General features: G+C 54.5%; 2 protein-coding genes across 3 annotated transcripts in view; both read left to right on the forward strand.

The window, feature by feature from the left end:
• The window catches only part of LOC307092747 (uncharacterized protein), a 185711-nt gene that overhangs the window by 50849 nt on the left and 112549 nt on the right, over window positions 1-22313 (forward strand). The window lies entirely within an intron of this gene.
• On the forward strand, window positions 1994-12434 carry LOC307092757 (uncharacterized protein). Of its 2 annotated transcripts, none has more exons than XM_079760214.1 (4): window positions 1994-2223; window positions 5395-5435; window positions 7537-7663; window positions 9170-12434. In XM_079760214.1, exons 2-4 carry the CDS (start codon window positions 5400-5402, stop codon window positions 10810-10812), a joined length of 1806 nt encoding a protein of 601 aa, XP_079616340.1. In that variant the 5' UTR covers window positions 1994-2223; window positions 5395-5399; the 3' UTR covers window positions 10813-12434. The 2 variants fall into 2 exon arrangements, with proteins under 2 accessions (XP_079616340.1, XP_079616339.1); XM_079760213.1 differs by lacking the exon at window positions 1994-2223 and adding an exon at window positions 2269-2314.

Genomic DNA, 22313 nt, shown 5'->3' on the forward strand with positions numbered 1-22313 from the left:
ATTAAAAACTAGAGGCCTGGTGCACGAAATTCGTGCACTCAGGGTGTGGGGGCTCCCTCAGCCCCGCCTGCACCCTCTCACAGTCTGGGAGTCCTCTGGGGACATCTGCTCCCTGTGGGGAGTGGGCCTAAGCCGGCAGTCAGACATCCTTAGCGCTGCCACAGGTGGGAGAGGCTCGCCAGCCATGAGCCCGGCTTCTGGCTGAGCGGCGCTCCCCCTGTGGGAGCACACTGACCACCAGGGGGCAGCTCCTGCATTGAGTATCTGCCCCTGGTGGTCAGTGCATGTCATAGCGACTGGTCATTCCACCATTAGGTCGATTTGCATATTAGCCTTTTATTATATAGGATTATATAGGATACTCACATTTGGGGCCAAAACCCTGAGCGTGGCCAAGTTTTCAGCAAGCCACAGTCTCAGTGTCATTCTCTGACTTTTCACACTCAGTGCCTCTTACTCAAAGGGCACTGAAGTCTTAACTATTTTTCCCCTCCAACTTGTCACCTATTCCCCTAGAACCATTTCTATCACTGTCGTTGGAAAACAACAAAATCATTATTAGTAACATTCAGTAATATCCATTTCATAAGTGTTTTCCCAGAGATAACCTGAACTCCCTGGCAGACGTCACTACAATTACAGATGCAATGATGAACCACTTCCCAGGAAGGGGGTGAGGTCACAGACGCCCAAACCTTCCTCACAGAGGTGAGGTGCTCCCTGGGCACTCGCGGTCCAGGCAGAAGAGGGAAGTCCCTCTCTGAGAGCTTGCAGATTCTTCAGTGGAAAGGCCTCAGGCATGGAGTGATGGGTATCTGGATTAAAATGTGGCTCCCTGGATTGGAACACCATCACTAACCACACAGGCAGGACAGATGTTTCTGTGGCAGCCAGAGGTACAGAGAGAGCCTGGCCACTTCAGGGGGTCCTGTCACCCCGATCCCCATCACAGCCCTGTTTGGAGGCATTTCCTACGGCCCCTGACAAACCTATTGGTGCTCAGAAGGCTCCCCAGCGTCAGTGAGCCTTTGACAACTAGGCAGCCCACAGCGACGAGGGGGCGCGGGTGTCGTTACGCCAAGGAAATCTGAGGGGGGCCCGGCTCCGTTTGGGCCCTGGAACTGCGTTTCCCAGCGCCCCCCACTTGGTCTCTTGGCCAGTATTCACAGTCAGGAATGACCTGCTTCTGAGACGGCGCTGGGGACGGCGAGGGAACTACGTTACCCAGAAGGCAGTGCGGAGATGGCGGCGACCGACCAATGAGAGCTCAGACTGCGTGCAAAGCGTGGGAGCGGGGTTTGGGTGTCCCTATAGTGACGCACAGCCTGGGGGCGGGGCTTCAGAGACCTGATGAGTGACAGGAGAGCTTCAGTGGGGTTGGGGTTGCGGTGGGCTCAGTGGTCCAGAGCGTCGTCCCAGTCCGTCCTGAAGTGAATGGGAAGCGCGTGGGAAGTTCTGCGCCTCCCCCCTCCTGTGTGCTTTCTTCTTTATTCCTCCAGCTGTAAGACTTCCACTCAGCCAGCTTCCATTCGGGCGGTTCTGTATTGTAGTTGTAATTTTGATGTGGTCTGGGAGCCTCGTGTACGCCACCATCTTGGTTCTCCACGGCATGTGTATTTGAAAAGCCCCAAGAGAGCGGACAGCTATGAGTGGGAACGTGCTGTGCCTGAAAAGAACAGGCCTCTAACCTTTGCGACTTCCTGAACTGCTTCCCGAGAAATCTGGGTCCGTCCCCTTTAAAAGCAGGCGAAGCCCAGCCCTCTTTTGGGAGCCCTGGACCTAACTCCATTGCCAGCGCCCCTGACCCTGGCGCTTGGCCTTTATCCGCCACTTGGGAGTGACTGACAAGAGACCTGACAGGAGGTGGCGGCGGCGGAAACTACAATACCCAGAAGCCTTTTCGGTGTGCGAGGAGCAACAGCCAATGAAGGCTTAGGAGAGGCGCGCGTCCTACGTGCGCATTGTCTGGAGGCGGGGCTTCCGGCGTCTGGTTTGTTTTTGTGTGTGTTTTTTTTTGTTTTTCCTGATTGTCATTCTGAGCGGGGTCAGCGCCTCCGAGCTGAGGGGTCGGAGGAGAAGCCGGAGCTGAGGCGGCGTCCCCGCTGCGCGGAGGCGGCGGAGGCCCGGCTGAGCCCGTTGGTGACGGCGGCGCCCCGGTCCCGCCCCGTCGCCCCGCTCCTCCCTCAGGCCGGCGGTGGGGCCGCGCCGAGGAGCCCGACCGAGGTGGGTGCTGCGCCCCCCCCGGCCTCCCCGCCCCGCCCCCTCCTCCGAGCCGGAGCCCGGATGGAGGGGCGCCGCCCGGTCCCCGCGTCAGGTCCGTGTCCGCCGTCAGGAAGGGGCAGCGCTCCCTCAGGGGCGGCCTGAGCGCTGCGGAGCCGGGGGCTCTGTCCGGGGGACAGGGGCGAGGGGTGTCGCCTCGGGGTCTCTGTGTCCGGGGGGCAGGGGCGAGGGGTGTCGCCTCGGGGTCTCTGTGTCCGGGGGGCAGGGGCGAGGGGTGTCGTTCGGGGTCTCTGTGTCCGGGGGGCAGGGGCGAGGGGTGTCGTTCGGGGTCTCTGTGTCCGGGGGCAGGGGCGTCGTTCGGGGTCTCTGTGTCCGGGGGGCAGGGGCGAGGGGTGTCGTTCGGGGTCTCTGTGTCCGGGGGGCAGGGGCGAGGGGTGTCGCCTCGGGGTCTCTGTGTCCGGGGGGCAGGGGCGTCGTTCGGGGTCTCTGTGTCCGGGGGGCAGGGGCGTCGTTCGGGGTCTCTGTGTCCAGGGGGGAGGGGTGTCGCTCGGGGTCTCCGTGTCCAGGGGGCAGTGGGAGGGGTTGGAAGCCGGGAGGCTGTGTAGGAGGCGCGCGGAGGGCGTCCAGGGGACCCCGGGGCCGGGCGGGCGGGCAGGGCCGGCGGTGAGATGCTGGGAAAGCTTAGAGCCGCCAGCGCTTCCTGTTGCCAAAGAACAACAAAAACAAACAAAAACGGTTGCGAGCAAAAGTAAGGCGAAAGCACCGTCCCCGGTATTTTAAAATTTATTTCTAATTGATTTCTGAGGCGGGGAGAGGGGGAGAGACAGAAACGTCAGTGATGAGAGAGTCTTGGACGGCCGCCTCCTGCCCCCTCCCCCCCATGAACCCGGGCCCCTCAGTCCGCAGCCGGCGCTCTGTCCGCTGGGGCTAACAGAGCGGGGGGGGGGGGGGGGGGGGGGGGCGGGGCGGAGAGGGGGGGCCTGGCCGGGGCTCCGCTGGTTGGAACGTGTCCCCGGCACCTCAGAGTGAACTGTGGGTCAGGGCACTCACCTCGGAGTGGGTGCGAGCCCCAGTCAGGGTCTGGACCAGAGGCCACACACGTCCATGTTTCTCCTTCACATCAATCAATCTCTCTCTCTCTCTCTCTCTCTCTCTCTCTCTCTCAATGGTTGAGCCTGAACCCATGAACCAGGAGGTCACAGTTGGATTCCCGGTCAGGGCACAAGCCCAGGTTGTTGGCTCAGTCCCCAGTGGGGGGCGTGCAGGAGGCAGCCGATCAGTGCTTCTCTCCTGCTCCCTTCCTCTCTGAAATTAATTTAAAAATTACATATTACATATATTTTAAATATTTCTTACCATGTAGATTTGGATGTGAGTGCTCTGAAATCATAAAAAGCAGGAAAAAGCCGAAACCGGTTTGGCTCAGTGGGTAGAGCGTCGGTCTGCGGACTGAAGGGTCCCAGGTTCGATTCCGGTCAAGGGCATGTACCTTGGTTGCGGGCACATCCCCGGTGGGAGGTGTGCAGGAGGCAGCTGATCGATGTTTCTCTCTCATCGATGTTTCTAGCTCTCTATCCCTCTCCCTTCCTCTCTGTAAAAAATCAATAAAATATTTTTTTTTTAAAAAGCAGGAAAAAATAAAGACCCCAGATTTCAAAACCCTTCTACTTCATCTGCACTGGAAACAATAAACTGTGGCTCCTGGGACAGTGCCTGACCTGTGTGCTCCTCACACAGTGTGTGTTCCTTACATGTGGCACCAACGTGGCCCTGTGGGGTTGCACGCATTCTGAGCTCCCTGCGCCCTTCTCCAGGGTCACCAGCTGCTAAGAAGTAGCACTGCGTTCTCTCTTGTGTGTGTGTGTGTGGTGTTTTTTTTAGTTCTTTTTTTTTAAATAAATCTTTATTGTTGAAAGTATTACATATGTCCCCTTTTTTCCCCATCGACCCCCTTCAGCTCACCCCCGCCTCCTGCCCCAGGCCCTCGCCGCCCCACTGCCTGTGTCCCTGGGTTACATATATCTGCATACGTGGTCTTTGGTTGATTCACTCCCACCCACCCAGCCTCCCCCGCCTTCCCTCCGAGGTTCCACGCTCTGCTCCATATCTCTGGATCCACCCTGTTCATCGGTTTATTTTGTTACTTAGATTCCTCATATGAGTGCGATCATGCGATACTTGTCTCTCTATGACTGACTTATTTCACTTAGCATGATGCTATCCATGCTGTCTCAAAGGATAAGAGATCCTTCTTTTAAAAATATAGCCCTGGCCGGTGTGGCTCAGTGGATGGAGTGTCGGCCTGCGGACTGAAAGGTCCCAGGTTCGATTCCGGTCAAGGGCATGTACCTTGGTTGGGGGCAAATCCCCAGTGGGGGGTGTGCAGGAGGCAGCTGATCAATGTTTCTCTCTCATCGATGTTTCTAACTATCCCTCTCCCTTCCTCTCTGTAAAAATCAATAAAATATATTTTTTTAAATATATATATATAGAGAGAGAGAGAGATAGATAGCCCGGCTGGCGTGGCTCAGCGGTTGAGCATCGACTTATGAACCAGGAGTTCGCTGGTTTGATTCCCAGTCAGGGCACATGCCCGAGTTGCAGGCTTGATCCCCAGTAGGGGGCGTGCAGGAGGCAGCAGATCAGTGGTTCTCATCATTGATGTTTCCCTCCCTCTCCCTTCCTCTCTGAAATCAATAAAAAAAATATTTTTTATTGATTTCAGAGAGGAAGGGAGAGGGAGCGAGAGAGAGAGAAACATCAATGATGAGAGAGAATCATTGATTGGCTGCCTCCTGCATGCTCCCCACTGGGGATCGAGCCCGCAACCTGGGCATGTGCCCTTGACCGGAGTCGAACCCGGGACCTTTCAGTCTGCAGGCCGACACTCTATCCACTGGGCCACACCGGCCAGGGCTAGCGGTCCTTCTCTTTTACTGCCGCACAGTATCCCGTGGTGTAAATGTCCACCGCTGTTGTACCTACTCGTCTGTGATGGGCGCGTGGGCCGTGTGCAGATCTTGGCTGCTGTGAGTTGGAAGGGGCACTGCCTGCTGAGGTCTGGGCTCAGACCCCCCAGGCGGAGGGGGCGTGGCTCCCTGGCAGGGTGGTTCGGCGCAGCCTGCAGGGTCCTACCCTGGCGACCCCGTTCTCACGGCCGCCTTCTCCCCACAGGTCCCATGGCGGCGGCAGAAATGCTCACGGACCCTGCGCAGGTGAGTGGAGGGCGAGGCTGGGTCCACCCATCCCAGCGACCACCCCATGGTTCTGACACTCCCATGTGTCTCTGCCCTCGGGGAAGGGGAGCGTCCTGAAACGTCTCCCATTCTTTTCCCTCCCTTGAGTCTGAACACCCTGTACGCTCCCCAGCCCCAGGATTTTATTTCCAGGGCCAGGTATTATGGAGCAGTTCTTTCTTTTATTGATTTCAGAGAGGAAGGGAGAGGGAGAGAGAGAAACATCAATGATTAGAGAGAATCATTGATCGGCTGCCTCCTGCACGCCCCCCTCTGGGGATCGAGTCCACAACCCAGGCACGTGCCCTTGACCGGAATGGAACCTGGGACCCTTCAGTCCGCAGGCCGACACTCTATCCACTGAGCCAAACCAGCTAGGACATCATTTCTTTTATTATTATTATTATTTTGTTGTTATTAATCCTCACCCAAGGATATTTTTCCATTGGTTTTTAGGGAGAGTGGAAGAGAGAGGGAAAGACAGAGAGAAACGTGGATGTGAGAGAAACACATCGATGGGTTGCCTTCCGCATACGCCCCGACCAGAGCCCAGCCGTGGAGGAGCCTGCAACCAAGGTACACGCCCTTGATCAGAATCGAACCCGGGACCCTTTGCTCCGCAGGCCAATGCTCTATCCACTGAGCCAACCGGCCAGGGCGAGCAGTTCCCATTTCTGACAACCAGCAGTGTAAGATGTGGCAAGGAGTCCTGACCGAGTGGCTCAGTTGGTTAGAGTGTCATCCCAATACGCCAAGATTGGGGTTCAGTCCCCAGGCAGAGCACACACACGAAGCAACCTATGAGCCCATCAGTAAGCGGAACAACAAATCGGTGTTTCTCATGCTCTCCCTCTCCCTGTCTTTCCTTTTTTTTAACACATATTTTTATTGATTTCAGAGAGGAAGAGAGAGGGATATATATATATATATATATATATATATATATATATAACAACAATGATGAGAGATGGCTGCCTCCTGCACGCCTCCCATCAGGGATCAAACCCACAACCCGGGAATATGCCCTGATCGGAAATTGAACCCGGGACCCTTCAGTCCACAGGCCGACGCTCTATCCACTGAGCCATACTGGCTAGGGCTCTCTCCCTCTCTCTCTCTAAAAAATCAATAAAATGAAATTAACACAAAGGTGTCCCAGGGAGTCCTAGGCACAGGATTGGGCATGTTCAGATGCCAGCAGGGGAGGTTCGGCTGGGAGGTTAAGGGACCTGCAGGCCTCTGTTCTCTCCGGTGGGAATGGGGAGCCCGTGGGGGGGCGGGTAGGGGTGCACAGGTCTCCCGCCTTGAATGACAGCCTGAGGTCCTGGGCCTCTGATCTGAGGTCGGTGGGAAGCTTTGAAGTAGACAAGGAAGTTGCTGTGACCCACATTTTAACAGGCCCCCTCTGGCTGCAGAGTGGAAGAGACTCGGGGTGTGAGTGAAGGTGGGGAGACCTGGCAGGAATTTCCTGTAACAGTCCAGGCCAGTTTCCGCAGTGGCCACGCAAGAGTGGTGGCTGCTGCCCTGGCCGGTGTGGCTCAGTGGCTAGAGCGTTGATCTGCGGACTGAAGGGTCCTGGGTTCGATTCCAGTCAAGGGCAAATGTCCGGGTTATGGGCTCGATCCCCAGTAGGGGGCGTGCAGGAGGCAGCCGATCCATGATTCTCTCTCATCCTTGATGTTTCTATATCTCTCTCCCTCTCCCTTCCTCTCTGAAATCAATAAAAATACATTTAAAAAAAATAAAAGAAAAATGTAATTTGAGGCTCAAATCAAGAACCCTGTAAAAAAATAGGAATAAAAGCCCTAACCGGTTTGGCTCAGTGGATAGAGCGTCGGCCTGTGGACAGAAGGGTTCCGGGTTCGATTCCGGTCAAGGGCATGTACCTTGGTTGTGGGCACATCCCCAGTGGGGGGGGTGCAGGAGGCAGCTGATCGATGTTTCTCTCTCATCGATGTTTCTAACTCTATCCCTCTCCCTTCATCTCTGTAAAAAAATCAATAAAAATATATTTTTAAAAAATTAAGAATAAAAAAAAAAAACAGAAACTGCCCCTGGGCTAAGCGGTCCCGCCTTCCAGGGCCGTGTGGTCTTCGAGGACGTGGCCGTCCGTTTCTCCCGGGAGGAGTGGGGGCTCCTCGATGAGGCTCAGCGACGCCTGTACCACGACGTGATGCTGGAGAACGTGGCCCTTCTGTGCTCCGTGGGTAAGGCCCTCGCACCCTCCCCCCCGGGGCCCAGGGCTGGGCTCCGTCCCCCCCTTTCCAGGGGCAGCTCTGTCCTTCCCGCCGGAGACGTGGGCACTGCTTCCTGCACCTGGGTTGTTGGGGCCAAGGCCGGGCCGTGACTGTCCCCGTTGTCCCCACGCGGCCCCACCCCTGCTGCTCTGGTCCCTCACGAGACGGGTGAGGAGTCGGGAATCATGAAGGTTGTGAGAGTTCCCCGTGGGTTCCCCTGAGCTGATCCCCCTGGGGGTCACTCAGGCCGGACGCTGGGACCTCGGTGCCCAGGCCCTGCCCCTCCTCGTGCTGACATTTTTTGGGATCTGCCTGTGTCAGGAAGTTTAAACCCCAACAGAGTTACTAATTTTAGGGACCACTGGGTTGTTTCTACTGTCCGTGCTCTGAAGTTCTGATAATTTTTAAAAATATATTTTATTGATTTCAGAGAGGAAAGGAGAAGGGAGAGAGAGATAGACACATCAAAGATGAGAGAGAATTATTGATCGGCTGCCTCCTGCACGCCCCACACTGGGAATTGGGCTCGTAACCTGGGCATGTGCCCAGACCGGGAGGCTTGACCTCCTGGTTTGTATGTGGATGCTCAACCACGGAGCCACGCCGGCCGGGCAGGTTCTGGTAACTGGAGCAATGGGTGTTCCGCGCTGGGTCGCTCTGGGCACACGCTGGCCACTCTTTTCTGTGCTTTCACCCTCAACTGGCCTCTTGGGGTGCCACCTCATTGATCACCTGGAGCAGCGGAGAGGACCCTGGCTGCCTGGTGGGACGGGCGTTAAGCCATCAATGGTACGACATGCTCAACGTGGCCCTGGTGCGAGGCAGCTGGAAACAGGCCGGGTCCGAGCTGGTTCCCCGCTCGCTTTTCATCGCTGTCTGATGCCCCGACCAGTGGCCGCAGCTCATTTCTACTCCCCGCCCCCATTTTCATTTCTGCTCCGACCTGTAATCCCTTCCTGCCACCCGCCACCCACACCGTGTGCCTCCCTCTCCCCATGCGGCTTCCCTGCTCCCTTTACACTTGACCCCACTCAGGCCGTCATGAGGTCTGCACGTAGCCTTACATAGTCCTTAAACCGCCCTGGCCGGTGTGGCTCAGTGGATAGAGTGTCGGCCTGCGGACTCAAGGGTCCCAGGTTCTATTGTGGTCAAGGGCATGTACCTTGGTTGCGGGCACATCCCCAGTAGGAGGTGTGCAGGAGGCAGCTGATCGATGTTTCTCTCTCATCGATGTTTCTAGCTCTCTATCCCTCTCCCTTCCTCTCTGTAAAAATCAATAAAATGTATTTTAAAAAAATAGTCCTTAAACCGCAATATATATTTTTAAAGAAGTAATATGTTTTATTTATTTATTTTTAAATATATATATTTTTATTATTGATTTCAGAGAGGAAGGGAGAGGGAGGGAGAGATAGAAGGGGCTGCCCCCTCCCACCAAAATCAACATGCACGTCCCTGCCATTTCTCTGCTTCCAGGTAGTTGGCGTGGAGCCCGGGGTGAGGAGGCACCTTTGGAGCAAGGTGATTCTGGGGGAGAATCACAGGTCAGGACTCCAAAGCCAGACCTGTCCACCCAGAAGGCCCGGCCCTGTGAGGCGAAAGGCATTTTGCAACTGGCTGAGCGTGATGGGATATTCCCCGATCAGGGCCTACGCATCTGTGGGACAGATCTCTTCCAGCAGCATCTGGAGCAGCCGGGAGACCACGCCTCCAGAAGGGGCAGCGTTCCCCTGGCAGAGAAGACCTTCCCCTGCGGCGAAGGTGGGGCGGGCTTCCCAGCCGGCTCGGGGCTCCTCCAGCGCTGGGCTCCTCGCGACAGGTGGAAGCCACAGCCAGGCACCAAGTGCAGAGAGACCCTTGAAACGGGTCGGGATGATCACAGGTGCTCTCAGTGTGGGAAAGGCTTCAGCCGGAAACAGATCCTCGTGCAGCACCAGAAAATCCACACCGGAGTCAGGCCACACGCCTGCGGCAAGTGTGGCATGGCCTTCCTCAGGAGGTTCCACCTCATGCAGCACCAGCGGGTCCACACGGGGGAAAGGCCCTTTAAGTGCAGCGAATGCGGCAAATCCTTCAGGTACAAGTCCACACTCCTCGGTCACCAGAGAGCCCACACCGAGTCGAGCCCCTCTGAGTGTAGCAAATGCGGTAAACTCTTTAAGTACAAAGCCAACCTCGTGAAGCATCAGAGAATTCACAACGGAGAATGGCCTTACGAGTGCCGATTATGTGGGAAATTCTTCAAGTACAACTACAGGCTCGTCAGACACGGGCGCGTTCACACCGTGGAAAGGCCCTATGAGTGCGGGGAGTGCGGGAAGTTTTTCCGATACAGCTCGACGTTCGTGAGGCACCAGCGAGTTCACACTGCAGAAAGGCCCTACGGTTGCCGCGAATGTGGCAAGTTCTTCCAGTACAACTCCACGCTCGTCAAACATCAGCGTGTCCACACCGGAGAGAGGCCTTACGAGTGCGGCGAATGCGGGAAGTTCTTCCGCTACACGTCCACCCTCCTCAGACATCGGAGAGTTCACACGGTCGAAAGGCCTTACGAGTGCAGCTTATGTGGGGAATTCTTTAGGTACAAGGCCAAGCTCGTTAAACATTGGCAGAATCACACCGGGGCAAGGCCGTACGCGTGCAGTGAATGTGGGAAAGCCTTTACGTACCACTGCAGGCTCATCAGACACCAGAGAGTTCACACTGGAGAAAGGCCATACAAGTGCAGTGAGTGTGGGAAGTTCTTCCGGTACAACTCCAGCCTCATGAAACATTGGAGAAATCACACCGGGGAGAGGCCCTATGAGTGCAGTGAGTGTGGAAAAGCCTTCAGCCACAGACATATACTTGTGGAGCATCAAAAAATCCACACTGGAGAGAGGCCCTACGCATGCAGCAAATGTCAGAAGGCCTTCATTAGGAAGTCCCACCTTGTCCATCACCAGAAAATCCACAATAAAGACAGGCCTGTGAGAGGCGTGAAGGTGAGAAATTCTTCGGCTACAGCTCCAACCTCATTAAACAGAATTCACACTGGCAAAGAGCTCAGGAGTGCAGAGAATACGGTAAACCTTTTGGATACCACGCTAAACTCATTCCCCTGGAGAAGGGCCTTATGAGTTCACGCTGGGCTAGGGCCTTCCGAACACGGCGAATGCGAGAACGACTTTAAGTGTAACTCCCACCCCGTGACATGTCAGATGTTTCACAATGGAGAAAGGCTGTAAGTGAATATGGGCATGTGCTCAGCCAAAACTCCGACCACATTCTGGCACCCAAGGTTCCAGCCAGAGAGAGTATTGCAAATGGTGAAGGACTTCAGCCTAATGTCTGCTCTAATTTATCCCTTGGAACTACTGTAATGTAGTTTTTAGTTTTAATTTTATATTTTTAATTGTGGTAAAATACATGTAACAAAGTTTACCCTCTAGCAGTTTTAGTCATGTTAAAAATTCACACACACACACACACACAAATCTTACCTAATAATAGACAAACATAAATTGACTGTACCTCCACTACGCCCACAGCCAATCAGGAGTGAGTATGCAAATTAACCTGACAAAGATGTTGGGTTAATTTGCATATGTAGGCACGGAGTGGCCAGGTGGGGCAGGACACCTGCTATGACGGGAGGGAGCTGTGCTCCAGCTGGGAGCGAGGACTTGCAGGCTCCCGGGTGGCCGGGAGCGAAGCCAGGGGACGGAAGGCCTATCCTTACACGAATGTCGTGCAACAGGCCTCTAGCATTCACATATTTGAGCAATTAATATCCAGTATTTTTTTTATCTTGCAAAACTGAAACTCCATACTCATTAAACAGCTCCTCCGACCCTTGTCCTACTGCGCCAGGCAACCACATTCTGCTTCCTGTCTCTCCGAGTTTGACTCCTCAGGATATTTCATATAAGTGGAGTCATACAGCATTTGTGTTTCTGTGACTGGCTGCTTTTGCTGAGTGTAATTTCCCCACATTGAAGCTTTTGTCAGCACTTCCTTCTAGTTTGAGAAGGAATCAGGGTTGACCCACCTAAGACATGGGGGATGGTGCTGCTGGAATCCATAGAGCTTTGCCAGATGTTATGATATTTCTACAGGAAGGGAGGTCTAGATTTTATATGGACTGTTTATTTAACAGCTTTATTGATACCTTGACATAAATGGCATTTTTTTAAAGTGTAAAGTATATTTTCATATGTGTGTGCACAATGGGACCATCACCAAAGTTATGATAATGAATAGATCCATCACCCTATAGTTTTCTTTTTTAAGTATTGATTTTTTTAGGGAGAAAGAAACATTGATTTTGTTGTCCCACTTATTTATGCATTCGTTGGTTGATTCTTGTATGTGCCCTGACCGGAGGATTGAACTCACAACCTTGGTGTATCGGGATGAGGCACTAGCCAACTGAGCTACACTGCCAGGGCCAGTTTTCATTGGCCCCTTTATCGTCTCTCCCAGTTCTACCCAACTTGTCATCCCCAGGTACACACTATACTTTGCATTTCTAGAATTGTATAAAAGAAATCCTAGTTACTCTTGCATAGCTGTTTTTACTAAGCGCATATATGTATATGTTTTTTAGTATTATCCATGTTGTGTGTGCAAAAGCATGGCATCCAATAAGCAAGGCTCTGTGTTATCACAGCGGCACACGTATAAACGGCAAAGATGCTTTTACATTCTGACGATCACTCTGACAAGAAGAGTTGTTTAAAGTGGGAAAGTGAAGTTTAAACCTAACACATTTAAGTTCAGTTTCATATGAATTTATTATCAATAAAATTTTTGAATCATCTGCCTTGTACACAAGCATTTAGATTTATCTCTTCTTATTTGACTTCTTTTTTCTAGTAATGCCTTGTTTTTTAATCCGAGGGTATGTTTTTATTGGTGTTTTTTTTTTGTTGTTCTTGTTTTTGTTTTTGTTTTGTTTTTTAGAGAGAGAAACAGAGAAACATCGATGTGAGAGAGACACATCGATTGGTTGCCTCCTGCAACGTCCTGATCCTTTGGTGCCAGGGTCAACACTAACCATTGAGCACACCTGTCAGGGCAATAAACTATTCTTTTTAAGATGTATTTTATTGACTTTTTACAGAGAGGAAGGGAGAGGGATAGAGAGTTAGAAACCTCGATGAGAGAGAAACATCGATCAGCCACCTCCTGCACACTCCCTACTGGGGATGTGCCCACAACCAAGGTACATGCCCTTGACCGGAGTCGAACCTGGGACCTTTCAGTCCGCAGGCCGATGCTCTATCCACTGAGCCAAACCGGTCAGGACCAATAAATTATTCTTTTTAAAAAACAGTATTCTTCTTCTGGTGGAAGCTTTCTCCCTTAAGAACAAAGGCCTCCAAACCAGCAGAACTTACCACTGAGGGGATGAGTAGCAGGAATGATCTGAATGGGTTACTAAGTATCATCAGGTGGAAAATAGGCTTTCAGCCCTGGCCTGTGTGGCCCCTTTGAGCACAGTCCCAAGCACCAAGAGGTCAGCAGTTGGTTGGATGCCTGGTCAGGGCACATGCCCGGTTGCAGCTCAATCCCCAGTAGGGGGCGTGCAGGAGGCAGCCAATTGACATAACTCTCATGGATGTTTCCCTCTTCCTCTCTAAAATCAATTGAAAGACAAGAAATTTTTTTTAAGAAAGTAGGTTTGCCAGATTGTGAATAACATCTGACCCGGTAACATTTGAATTATTTCTTACTAGAGGCCCGGTGCAGTGCACAAAATGCGTAAATGGGTAGGGTCCCTAGGCCTGGCTGGGTATCAGGGCCAGAGCCTTCCAGCTGCCGGCCAGGGCTTCCCTTCCCCCAGCTGCTGTCTGGGACCTTCCTTCGTTCTGTGCTGCCCCCTGTGGTCAGTGCATGTCATAGTGAGCAATCGAACTCCTGGTCTCCCTGTCAAACTCCCGAGGGGACAATTTGCATTTTAGGCTTTTATATATAGAGAGTCCCTATGCATATGCATACTGAGATAAGAGAAAAATATTGCATGGGCATACTTATAAAAATTATGTTTTGTATCTGAAAGAAATTATAACAAAGTGCACACTCTTTGCTTCAATAACACTTCCCTGGTAGTTAGCTTCTCACAGCTCCTTGTTCTGCAGAATTCGTTTACAAAACTCCTTGTAGTTCCTGCCTGCATTTCATTTACTTTGCTTCACAGCTTCCAGGGTTGTCTCATCCAACTTATTTCTCCCCTTTGTTCATGGAGCATTATTGATTGAGACAGAGGCTCAGCAGCTGCTTTGGGAGTGGAGACCTAATGGTGATATCCAGTGTGGGAAGTCAATACAACTTCAAGGATTTTTATTTTTTAACTTTTAAAAATCTATTGATTGAATTATTTTTAGAGAGAAAGGAACATTGGTTTGTTGTTCCATTTATTGATGCATTCACTGGTTGCTTCTTGTATAGGCCCTGACAGGGGAGCCAACCGCAATCTTGGCATATAGGACATATGCAAGGAGACTCTAATCAACTTAGCTATGGGGCCAGGCCTCAAATGTCTATTCCTTTTTTTAAAAAAAAAAATACTTTTATTGATTTCATAGAGGAAGGGAGAGGGAGATAGAAACATCAATGATGAGAGAGAGTCATGGATCGGCTGCCTCCTGCACGCCCTGGGGATTGAGCCCCGAACCCAGGCATGTGTCCTTGACCGGATTGGAACCTGGGACCCTTCAGTCCACAGGCCGACGCCCTATCCACTGAGCCAAACCGGCTAGGGCTCAAATGTCTATTTCTGACACTTGTGCTAGACAGCACTCCAGGGAAACGTAGGTACGTCCCCTTTAAGAGCTACTAAGCCCCACTGCATCCTTGGAGACTGGGAACTCCATTTCCCAGCGCCCCTCGCGTCGTGGGTGGGCCTTTACCCCCAAACTGTGAAGGAGCCACCACCACAGCCAGAGAAAGAACCAGTGGAGAAACTACGTTACCCTGGAGGCTCTGCGGCAACCGATGACGGCGAGAAGAGCCAATGAGAGTTTAGCATGGGGCCGTTTACGTGCCCACGCGCACTGGAGGCGGGACTTCCGGCGGCGTCCCCTGGGAGTGGTGCCGGGGCTGTGAATGGGATTCCTCTCCGGTTCTCAGGGCGGCGGAGCCGGGGGCGGTGCCCGGGACAAAGCGCGCGGGAGGGCGGGAGGGCGGCGTCCCCGCTGCACGGAGGCCCGGCTGGCGCCCCGGCCCCGCCCCGTCGCCCTCGCTCCTCCCTCAGACCGGCGGGCCCCCGGCCTCCCCGCCCCGCCCCCTCCTCCGAGTCGGAGCCCGGATGGAGGGGCGGGTCCGTGTCCGCTGTCAGGAGCGGGCAGCGTTCCCTCAGGGGCGGCCTGAGCGCTGGGGAGCCGGGGTCTCTGTCCGGGGACGAGGGGTGTCGCCTCGGGGTCTCTGTGTCCAGGGGGCAGGGCCGAGGGGTGTAGCCTCGGGGTCTCTGTGTCCAGGGGGCAGGGCCGAGGGGTGTCGCCTCGCGGCGGAATTCTTGAAAGGTGGTGATTTCTAAGAAATCTGTATGTGGTCGTTTTGGTGACCAAAATGTGTTTGGTTTGCGTCATAGATCGGGCTCCCAGCCCCCCAGGCCCTGGGAGTGCCCCAGGTGTGGACTGGACGGGTGGCTTTGGGAAGCGTCTGGGCGTTGTGAGAACCGACCCTGTGATTGGCGGGCTGAGCTTTCGGTCCCACCCCCTGACTTCCGGTCGGTAGTGGGACTGGCGGTTAAATCAATGGCCAATGGCAACGATGTAGCCCCTCCTGTCATCAGTCACGTCTGTGCAGCGAACCCACCATAAAACCCCAAAGGGATGGGGTTTAGCCCAAGCGTGTCAAACTCAAGGCTCACAGGGTCCGAATAAACAAGGTTTACGTAGAAACGTAGGTTTATTTCGATAGAGACATGCTGAATGCAAAGGGTTGAAATAAATGAGTAAATCAGCATAAAATTATAGAACATTTTAATAAAAATTAATATTTTTCCTTGAACATGAACTCACCAGACACAGAATAACTGCCCAAATTCATAAGCGTCATGCAAATAAACCTATTTTCTTGCTCTCTGAAAGCGAAATATTTCCTGTTGCGCACGCCAAGCAAGTCAGTCCAAGACTAATGATGTGGCCATCGGCTGCTAGAACATTCGCTGCTGGTGTTAGTGGCGAGAAATGGTGCCTCTGCACGTAAGGCGTGTAAGGGACATGAATGCAATGCTATTATAGTCATCAGTCATTAGTGAACGTTGTGGTTCATTATTAATTTACTAGAGGCCCAGTGTACAAAAATCGTGCAAGAGTAGGCCTGCCTTCCCCGGGCTGCCGGCACCAGCTTCCCTCTGGGACCCAGGACCCGGGCTTCCCTCTGGCCAGGCTTCATCTGGAAGGACATCCGGTCTAATTAGCATATTATGCTTTTATTGTAGACTAGAGGCACGGTGCACAAAATTCATGCACTGAGCGGGGTCCCTCAGCCCGGCCTGAGCCCTCTCGCAGTCTGGGACCCCTCACTCCTTACCGCCTGCCTGCTCGCTCCCTACCGCATGGCTCACCGTTCCTTAGTGCTGCCCAAGAGGCAGGAGAGGCTCCCACCACCTCTGCTGTGCTTGCCAGCCGTGAGCCCGACTTCGGGCTGAGCAGTGCTCCCCCTGCAGGAGCGCACTGACCACCAGGGGGCAGCTCCTGTGTTGAGCTGCTCAGTGCGCATCATAGCGACCAGTCCTTCTGGTCGTTCTGCCATAACGGTCGCTTAGGCTTTTATTATATAGATTATGTAGAACAGGATATTGTAAAAGTTAAGTTATGAAATTTTTAATATTTGTTGTGAGCCGCATGCGCCCGCGGGCCGCGAGTTTGCCATGCTTGCCCTACAGAGAGGAGCAGTCCTGGTGCAGGATGAACTCTGCCCTGTGTTTGCGGGAAGTGAGGTCCAGGGGGGTGAGGAGCTGAGCTGGGTGGAGGCTGAGGTGTAGGTTGGTGTAGGTTCTGCCCCCCTCCCACCGCCCCGTAGGCTGAGCAGACTCCCTGTGAAACGCGACACAGGGCAGCTGGGTTCCTGGGGCCGCTGGGTCCCAGGCCAGGGCACCTCCTCCAGCCCTCGGAGCACGAGGGCGTCCCCTGTCCAGCCAGGACTTCCTCACACTCCCTCGGAGGACTGATGACGTGGCAGGCTGAATGCAAAGGGTTGAAATAAATGAGTAAATCAGCATAAAATAATAGGACATTTTAATATGCACCTCACCCCCTGAAGAATACATGAAAGTGGTTGACTTAAACCCTGAGGAACCAACATTCCTCTAGATATGTACACAGGTGGGCAGTGAGAAACTGAACATGTTGCATTAGTTAAATTTATCCAGACGCTTCTTTTTAAAAAATATATATTTTATTGATTTTTTACAGAGAGGAAGGGAGAGGGATAGAGAGTTAGAAACATCGATGAGAGAGAAACATCCATCAGCTGCCTCCTGCACACCTCGCAGTGGGGATGTGCCCGCAACCAAGGTACATGCCCCCGACCGGAATCGAACCTGGGACCCTTCAGTCCGAAGGCTGACACTCTATCCACTGAGCTACACCGGCCGGGCTGACATGATTTCTTTACTCCAGGCCGGAGGCGTAGGCTGAGTCTGTCTCCCCCACGGAACGTTGGCAACAACAACTGGGCAGGGGACCGACGCCCTTCTCAGACTGGGGTCAGACGGAAGAGGGCTGTCGCCGGCCCAGGCCCGCCCTCCGGGGTCGGGGTTTGAGGGCCGGTGTGGGAAACACCTTTGTTGCTTGGGAGCTGCAGACGAGACGGAGCGGCATCAGTGATTTCCCTTTTCGTCGGGGATGGTCATGTGATGCGTAAGAGGTCTGTGCCATACGTGTGACCAGGGGGGTAAAATTCAGATTTTTGTTCTGCTCATCAGCTGAGAACCATAATGGAACCCTTAAACTTGCCACCTGAGTATCTTGTTTGTTTTTAAAATAGATTTTTATTGATTTTAGAGAGAAAGGGAGAGGATGCTAGAAACTTCAATGATGAGAGAGAATCCTTGATCGGCTGCCTTCTGCACACCCGCTACTGGGGACCTGGGCATGTGCCCCCGACTGGAATCGAACCTGGGGCCCTTCAGTCCGCAGAGCAGAGGGAGGCACCGTCCTGGGGAGAGGCTGAAGCAAGAGGGAGGCGGGTGTGCTCATGCGTTAAGGTCACCAGACGCAGCTCTGGGGCCAGGACAAAGCTTCACCCCCCACCCCAGCCTCCAGGGACCCCCCCCTGATCACCCCCGTGGGTTTTTATCCCAACGAGAGGCCATGAGTCCGCAAAGGAAGAGGACAGGCAGAGGGAGGGCAGAGTCCAGGGGAGACCTCACCCGGCGGGGTCATGGGTGGTGCTCACGTCTGTCCCCCATGGTGTGTGACCACACACACTGAAGCCGTAGTGCTAACAAGGGGACCCACCAAAGGAAACCTTGGGGTTGCTCTCCCCCCCTCCCCCCATTTCCGTCACACAGACTCGGAGCAGCACCTGTGTGGCTGACCGTAGTTACTCAGACCTAGGCTCTCCACTGTCAATGTGAACTGGCAGTGTGGCCCTGGCTGGTGTGGCTCAGTGGATAGAGCGTTGGCCTGCGGACTGAAAGGTCCCAGGTTCGATTCCGGTCAAGGGCATGTACCTTGGTTGCGGGCACATCCCCAGTGGGGGGCGTGCAAGAGGCAGCTGATCGATGTTTCTGACTATCCCTCTCCCTTCCTCTCTGTAAAAAATCAATAAAATATATTTTTAAAAAAACAACACATCGGTGACCCCATGAGGCCCAGGATTGAGAATGTGGACATCCTTGGGGGGCATTAATCAGCTTGTTGCAGGGGGGGGGGGGTCGGGGTGGCTAATTGTCTTAAAAATGTGTTTGCTTTGCGGGCCTGGGTGGCTCAGTGGTTGAGCATCCACCTACGAACCAGGAGGTCAGGGTTCCATTCACCGCCAGGGCGTGTGCTGGGTTCCGGCCGGGTCCCCAGTGGGGGGCGTGCAGGAGGCAGCCGATCCAGGACCCTCTCTCCTCATGGATGTTTCTCTCTCTCTCCGTCTCCCTTCCTCTGAAATAAAACAACAAAAGAAGGCGAACACTGAGCATCGCCAAGGCCGTGTGGGCAGGAGGAGCCCACGCAGCGCGCACGCTCAGCCCGCCCCCTCCCGGGCGCCCGCAGTTGGGGCCCCACGTCTGGAGGCCCAGCGCCCGGCGGGTGACGCCCCGTGGGGCCTCTGCAGATCTGCGAGGGTGACCTTGGGGCCCAGCCCCCAGCCCCCACTCGGGCCGGTGGCCTCCTGCGAGGCCCCTCTGCGCAGGCGCGCAGCTCTCTCGCCCCGAGGACGCGCGGTCCGGGCGGCGTCCAGGGCGGGGCGCGCGTTTCCGGTTCCGCGCCGGCGGGCAGCCCCCACCCGGTCCTCCCGGGCCAGTTCCCTCGTCTTCCTCCGGAAACGCGAGCGTCGGACGCAGGTCGGCCGGCCCCGTCCCTGGGGAGCGTCCCTGACACTGACCGGGGCGGACCGGACGGTGAGTAGCGGGGTGCGCCCCGCGGGGGCCTTGGCGTTGACCGCGTTGCGTCCCGTTTTGCGGGGACAGGGCTGCGTCCGAGGCCTTTCCCGGGGGCCCTCCCGGCGTGCGCCCCCCCCCCCCCCGCCCGTCCAGGCCCAAAGCGGCCATGTGGGCCAGAGCAAGCCTTCAGCCGCTGCCCGGCCGGTGTGGCGCAGTGGACAGAGCGTCCGGGTTCGGTTCCGGTCAAGGGCACGCACCTGGGTTGCAGGCTCCTCCCCGCCTGGGCCCTGGTTGGGGCGCGTGCAGGAGGCGACCCGTCCATGTGTTCCTCTCGTGGATGTTTCCCTCTCTCTCCCTAAAAATCAATGGGAAACCATCCCCGGGTGAGGATTAAAAAACAACAAAAATAAAATAAAATAAAGCCAATCGTGCCGAAAAGACCCTTCCTAGAGGTCAGCGTGGGGGGGGAGGGGGAGTCCGGGCAGCGGCAGGGCCCGTGAGGAGCGCACCAAGGCCCGGCCCGTCCTGGTACCCGGCTGCCCTGCGCTGTGGCTTTGGGGTGAGGCCAGCGAGCCCTAAGGAGGACCTGCGCCCCCCTGAGCGTCACTTTCTGGGTGTCGGGGGCCCCGTTGCGAATGCTCCGGAGCCGGCCGCCTGGGTGCACTCGGGGAGGGTCCCCGGAGGGGCCGCTGCGACCCCGGGGGCTGGGCCGCCACCTGCGCAGCGCGCCCCGCGGTCGGGAGAGAGGAGCGCAGGGAGGGGGCGCGGGGCAGGGGCTCCGTGCCCTCCCGGCCGCCTCTTGGGGCCCCCATGGAGGCTGCTGGTCCCCCCGTCCCCAGCATCTCCATCTCCGGCCGCGGGTCCCGGGTCCAGAGCCGGGCCCCCGCCTCCGGCCCGGATGCTGGTGGATTGTGGTCGCCGCTGCCCCTGCGCCTCGTGCGTCTCTCCAGATGCGCTTTTCGGAGGCCCTCGCGGTCCCCAGGGTTAGGCCTCCGGGTCCTTCTATCCCGGGTTCACCCGGCCGCCGGCTCCCTCCCCGGGTCCTCAGCTCTCCACGCCGAGGGCCGATCTGCACTTCCGGCCTTGCCGCTGCCCGCGGCGGGAGGGTGGGTCGTTGGGCAGAAAGGGTTTGACCTTGAGAAGCCGGACTGACCTTGGGGAGGTGGACGGCGGCGCCGGGCTGGCCCGTCACGGCCCACAGTGGGGCCACAGAACTCTGGTCGCAGGGTGCGTGTGTGCGGTGAGGGGCGGCGGGGGTGGGGGGGGGGGGGTGTCTGAGCCTGCCCCAGCCAAGGGTGCCAGACAGGAGCCTGGGGTTTTACCAGCTCATGGAACAAGCTGTGAAGAGTGTATTTTTGCACAGCTGTACAAACGTGCTAAGTCGTGTCGTCACAAGAGTTGAAAAAATAAAGTCAAATTAGGTTTAAAAAGTAAGTGTCCCGGGTTCCAGCCCCAGCTCCAGCCCCAGTCCAGGTGTGAGCAGGAGGCAGCCAATGGATGTGTGTCCCTTTCTCCCTCCCTCCCTCTCTCTCTAAAAACCAATGAAAATAATATCCTCGGGTAAAGATTTTTTAAAAAGCGCCCTGAGCGGGAAGTTCGGTTTTTTAGTGTCATCCTGACACTGACACGCCAAGGTTGCAGGTTCCATCCCCCTTCAGGGCACTTACAAGCAGCAACCAATGAACGCATCAGTAAGCGAAGCAACAAATCCATGTTTCTCTCCCTCCCTCCTTCCCTCTAAAATCAGTAAATAAAAGTTTAAAAAAGTAAAAAAGTCACAGTGAGCTCAGGTTAATTTATTATTGAAGAAATGACTTAGAGCCCTAACCGGTGTGGCTCAGTGGATAGAGCGTCCGATTCCGGTCAAGGGCATGTACCTTGGTTGCGGGCACATCCCAGTAGGAGGTGTATAGGAGGCAGCTGATCAATGTTTCTCTCTCATCGATGTTTCTAACCCTCTATCCCTCTCCCTTCCTCTCTGTAAAAAAATCAATAAAATATATTTTAGAAAATGACTTAGAGCCGAAACCGGTTTGGCTCAGTGGATAGAGCATTGACCTGCGGACTCAAGGGTCCCAGGCTCGATTCCGGTCAAGGGCATGTACCTTGGTTGCGGACACATCCCAGTAGGGGGTGTGCAAGAAGCAGCTGATCGATGTTTCTCTCTCATCAGTGTTTCTAACTCTCTATCCCTCTCCCTTCCTCTCTGTAAAAAATCAGTAAAAATATATTTAAAAAAAAGAAAAAGAAAATGATTTAGAAATAAAGTCAGTGTAGCCTAACTACACAGTGTGTGTAAGTCTACAATTACGCAGTCATGTCCTGGGCCTTCACATCGCTCACCACTCACCACTTCCTGTCCTGCAAGCTCCTCTCCTGGCAAGTGCCCTACGCCGCCGTGCACCATTTTTTTGCCGTTTTCACTGTACCTCTCCTGTTCAGATGCATGAATGTTCACCATGCTACAGCTGCCTTCAGCACTCAGTACCTGACATGCTACGGCCCTGCAGCCTGGGAGCAGCAGGCCACACCCGACAGCCTACGTGCGTAGTAGCCGCACCTCCAGGTTTGTGTAAGCGCCTCTGTGATGTTCTCACAACGACAGACACCTAAGGACACATTTCTCAGAATGTCCCACCGTTAAGAGGTGTATTTGACTCTTAACATCCAACAATACATAAAAGTAATATGACCAAGTGGGGTTCCCCTCACAATTGCAAGGTTTAATTTTTTAAAAACATTTTTTTATTGATTTCAGAGAGGAAGGGAGAGGGAGAGAGAGGTAGAAATATCAATGATGAGAATCATGAATTGGCTGCCTCTTGCACGCCCCCCACTGGGGATTGTGCCCACAACCTGGGCATGTGCCCTTGACCTGAATCGAATCTGGGACTCTTCAGTCCACAGGCTGACGCTCTATCCACTGAGCCAAACGGGCTAGGGCAGGTTAGTTTACTTTTTGAAAATCAGTCAATGTAATTTGTAATTAAGACTAAAAAGGGAAAGAAAATTAAAAACTATGTGGTCACCAGTGTTTAAGAAATGCGCCCCCCCCACATACACACAAATAAAATAAAACCCACAAACCCCCAC

This window comes from Cnephaeus nilssonii (genome assembly GCF_951640355.1).
Source record: "Cnephaeus nilssonii genome assembly, chromosome: 20".
NCBI classification, from domain to species: domain Eukaryota; kingdom Metazoa; phylum Chordata; class Mammalia; order Chiroptera; family Vespertilionidae; genus Cnephaeus; species Cnephaeus nilssonii.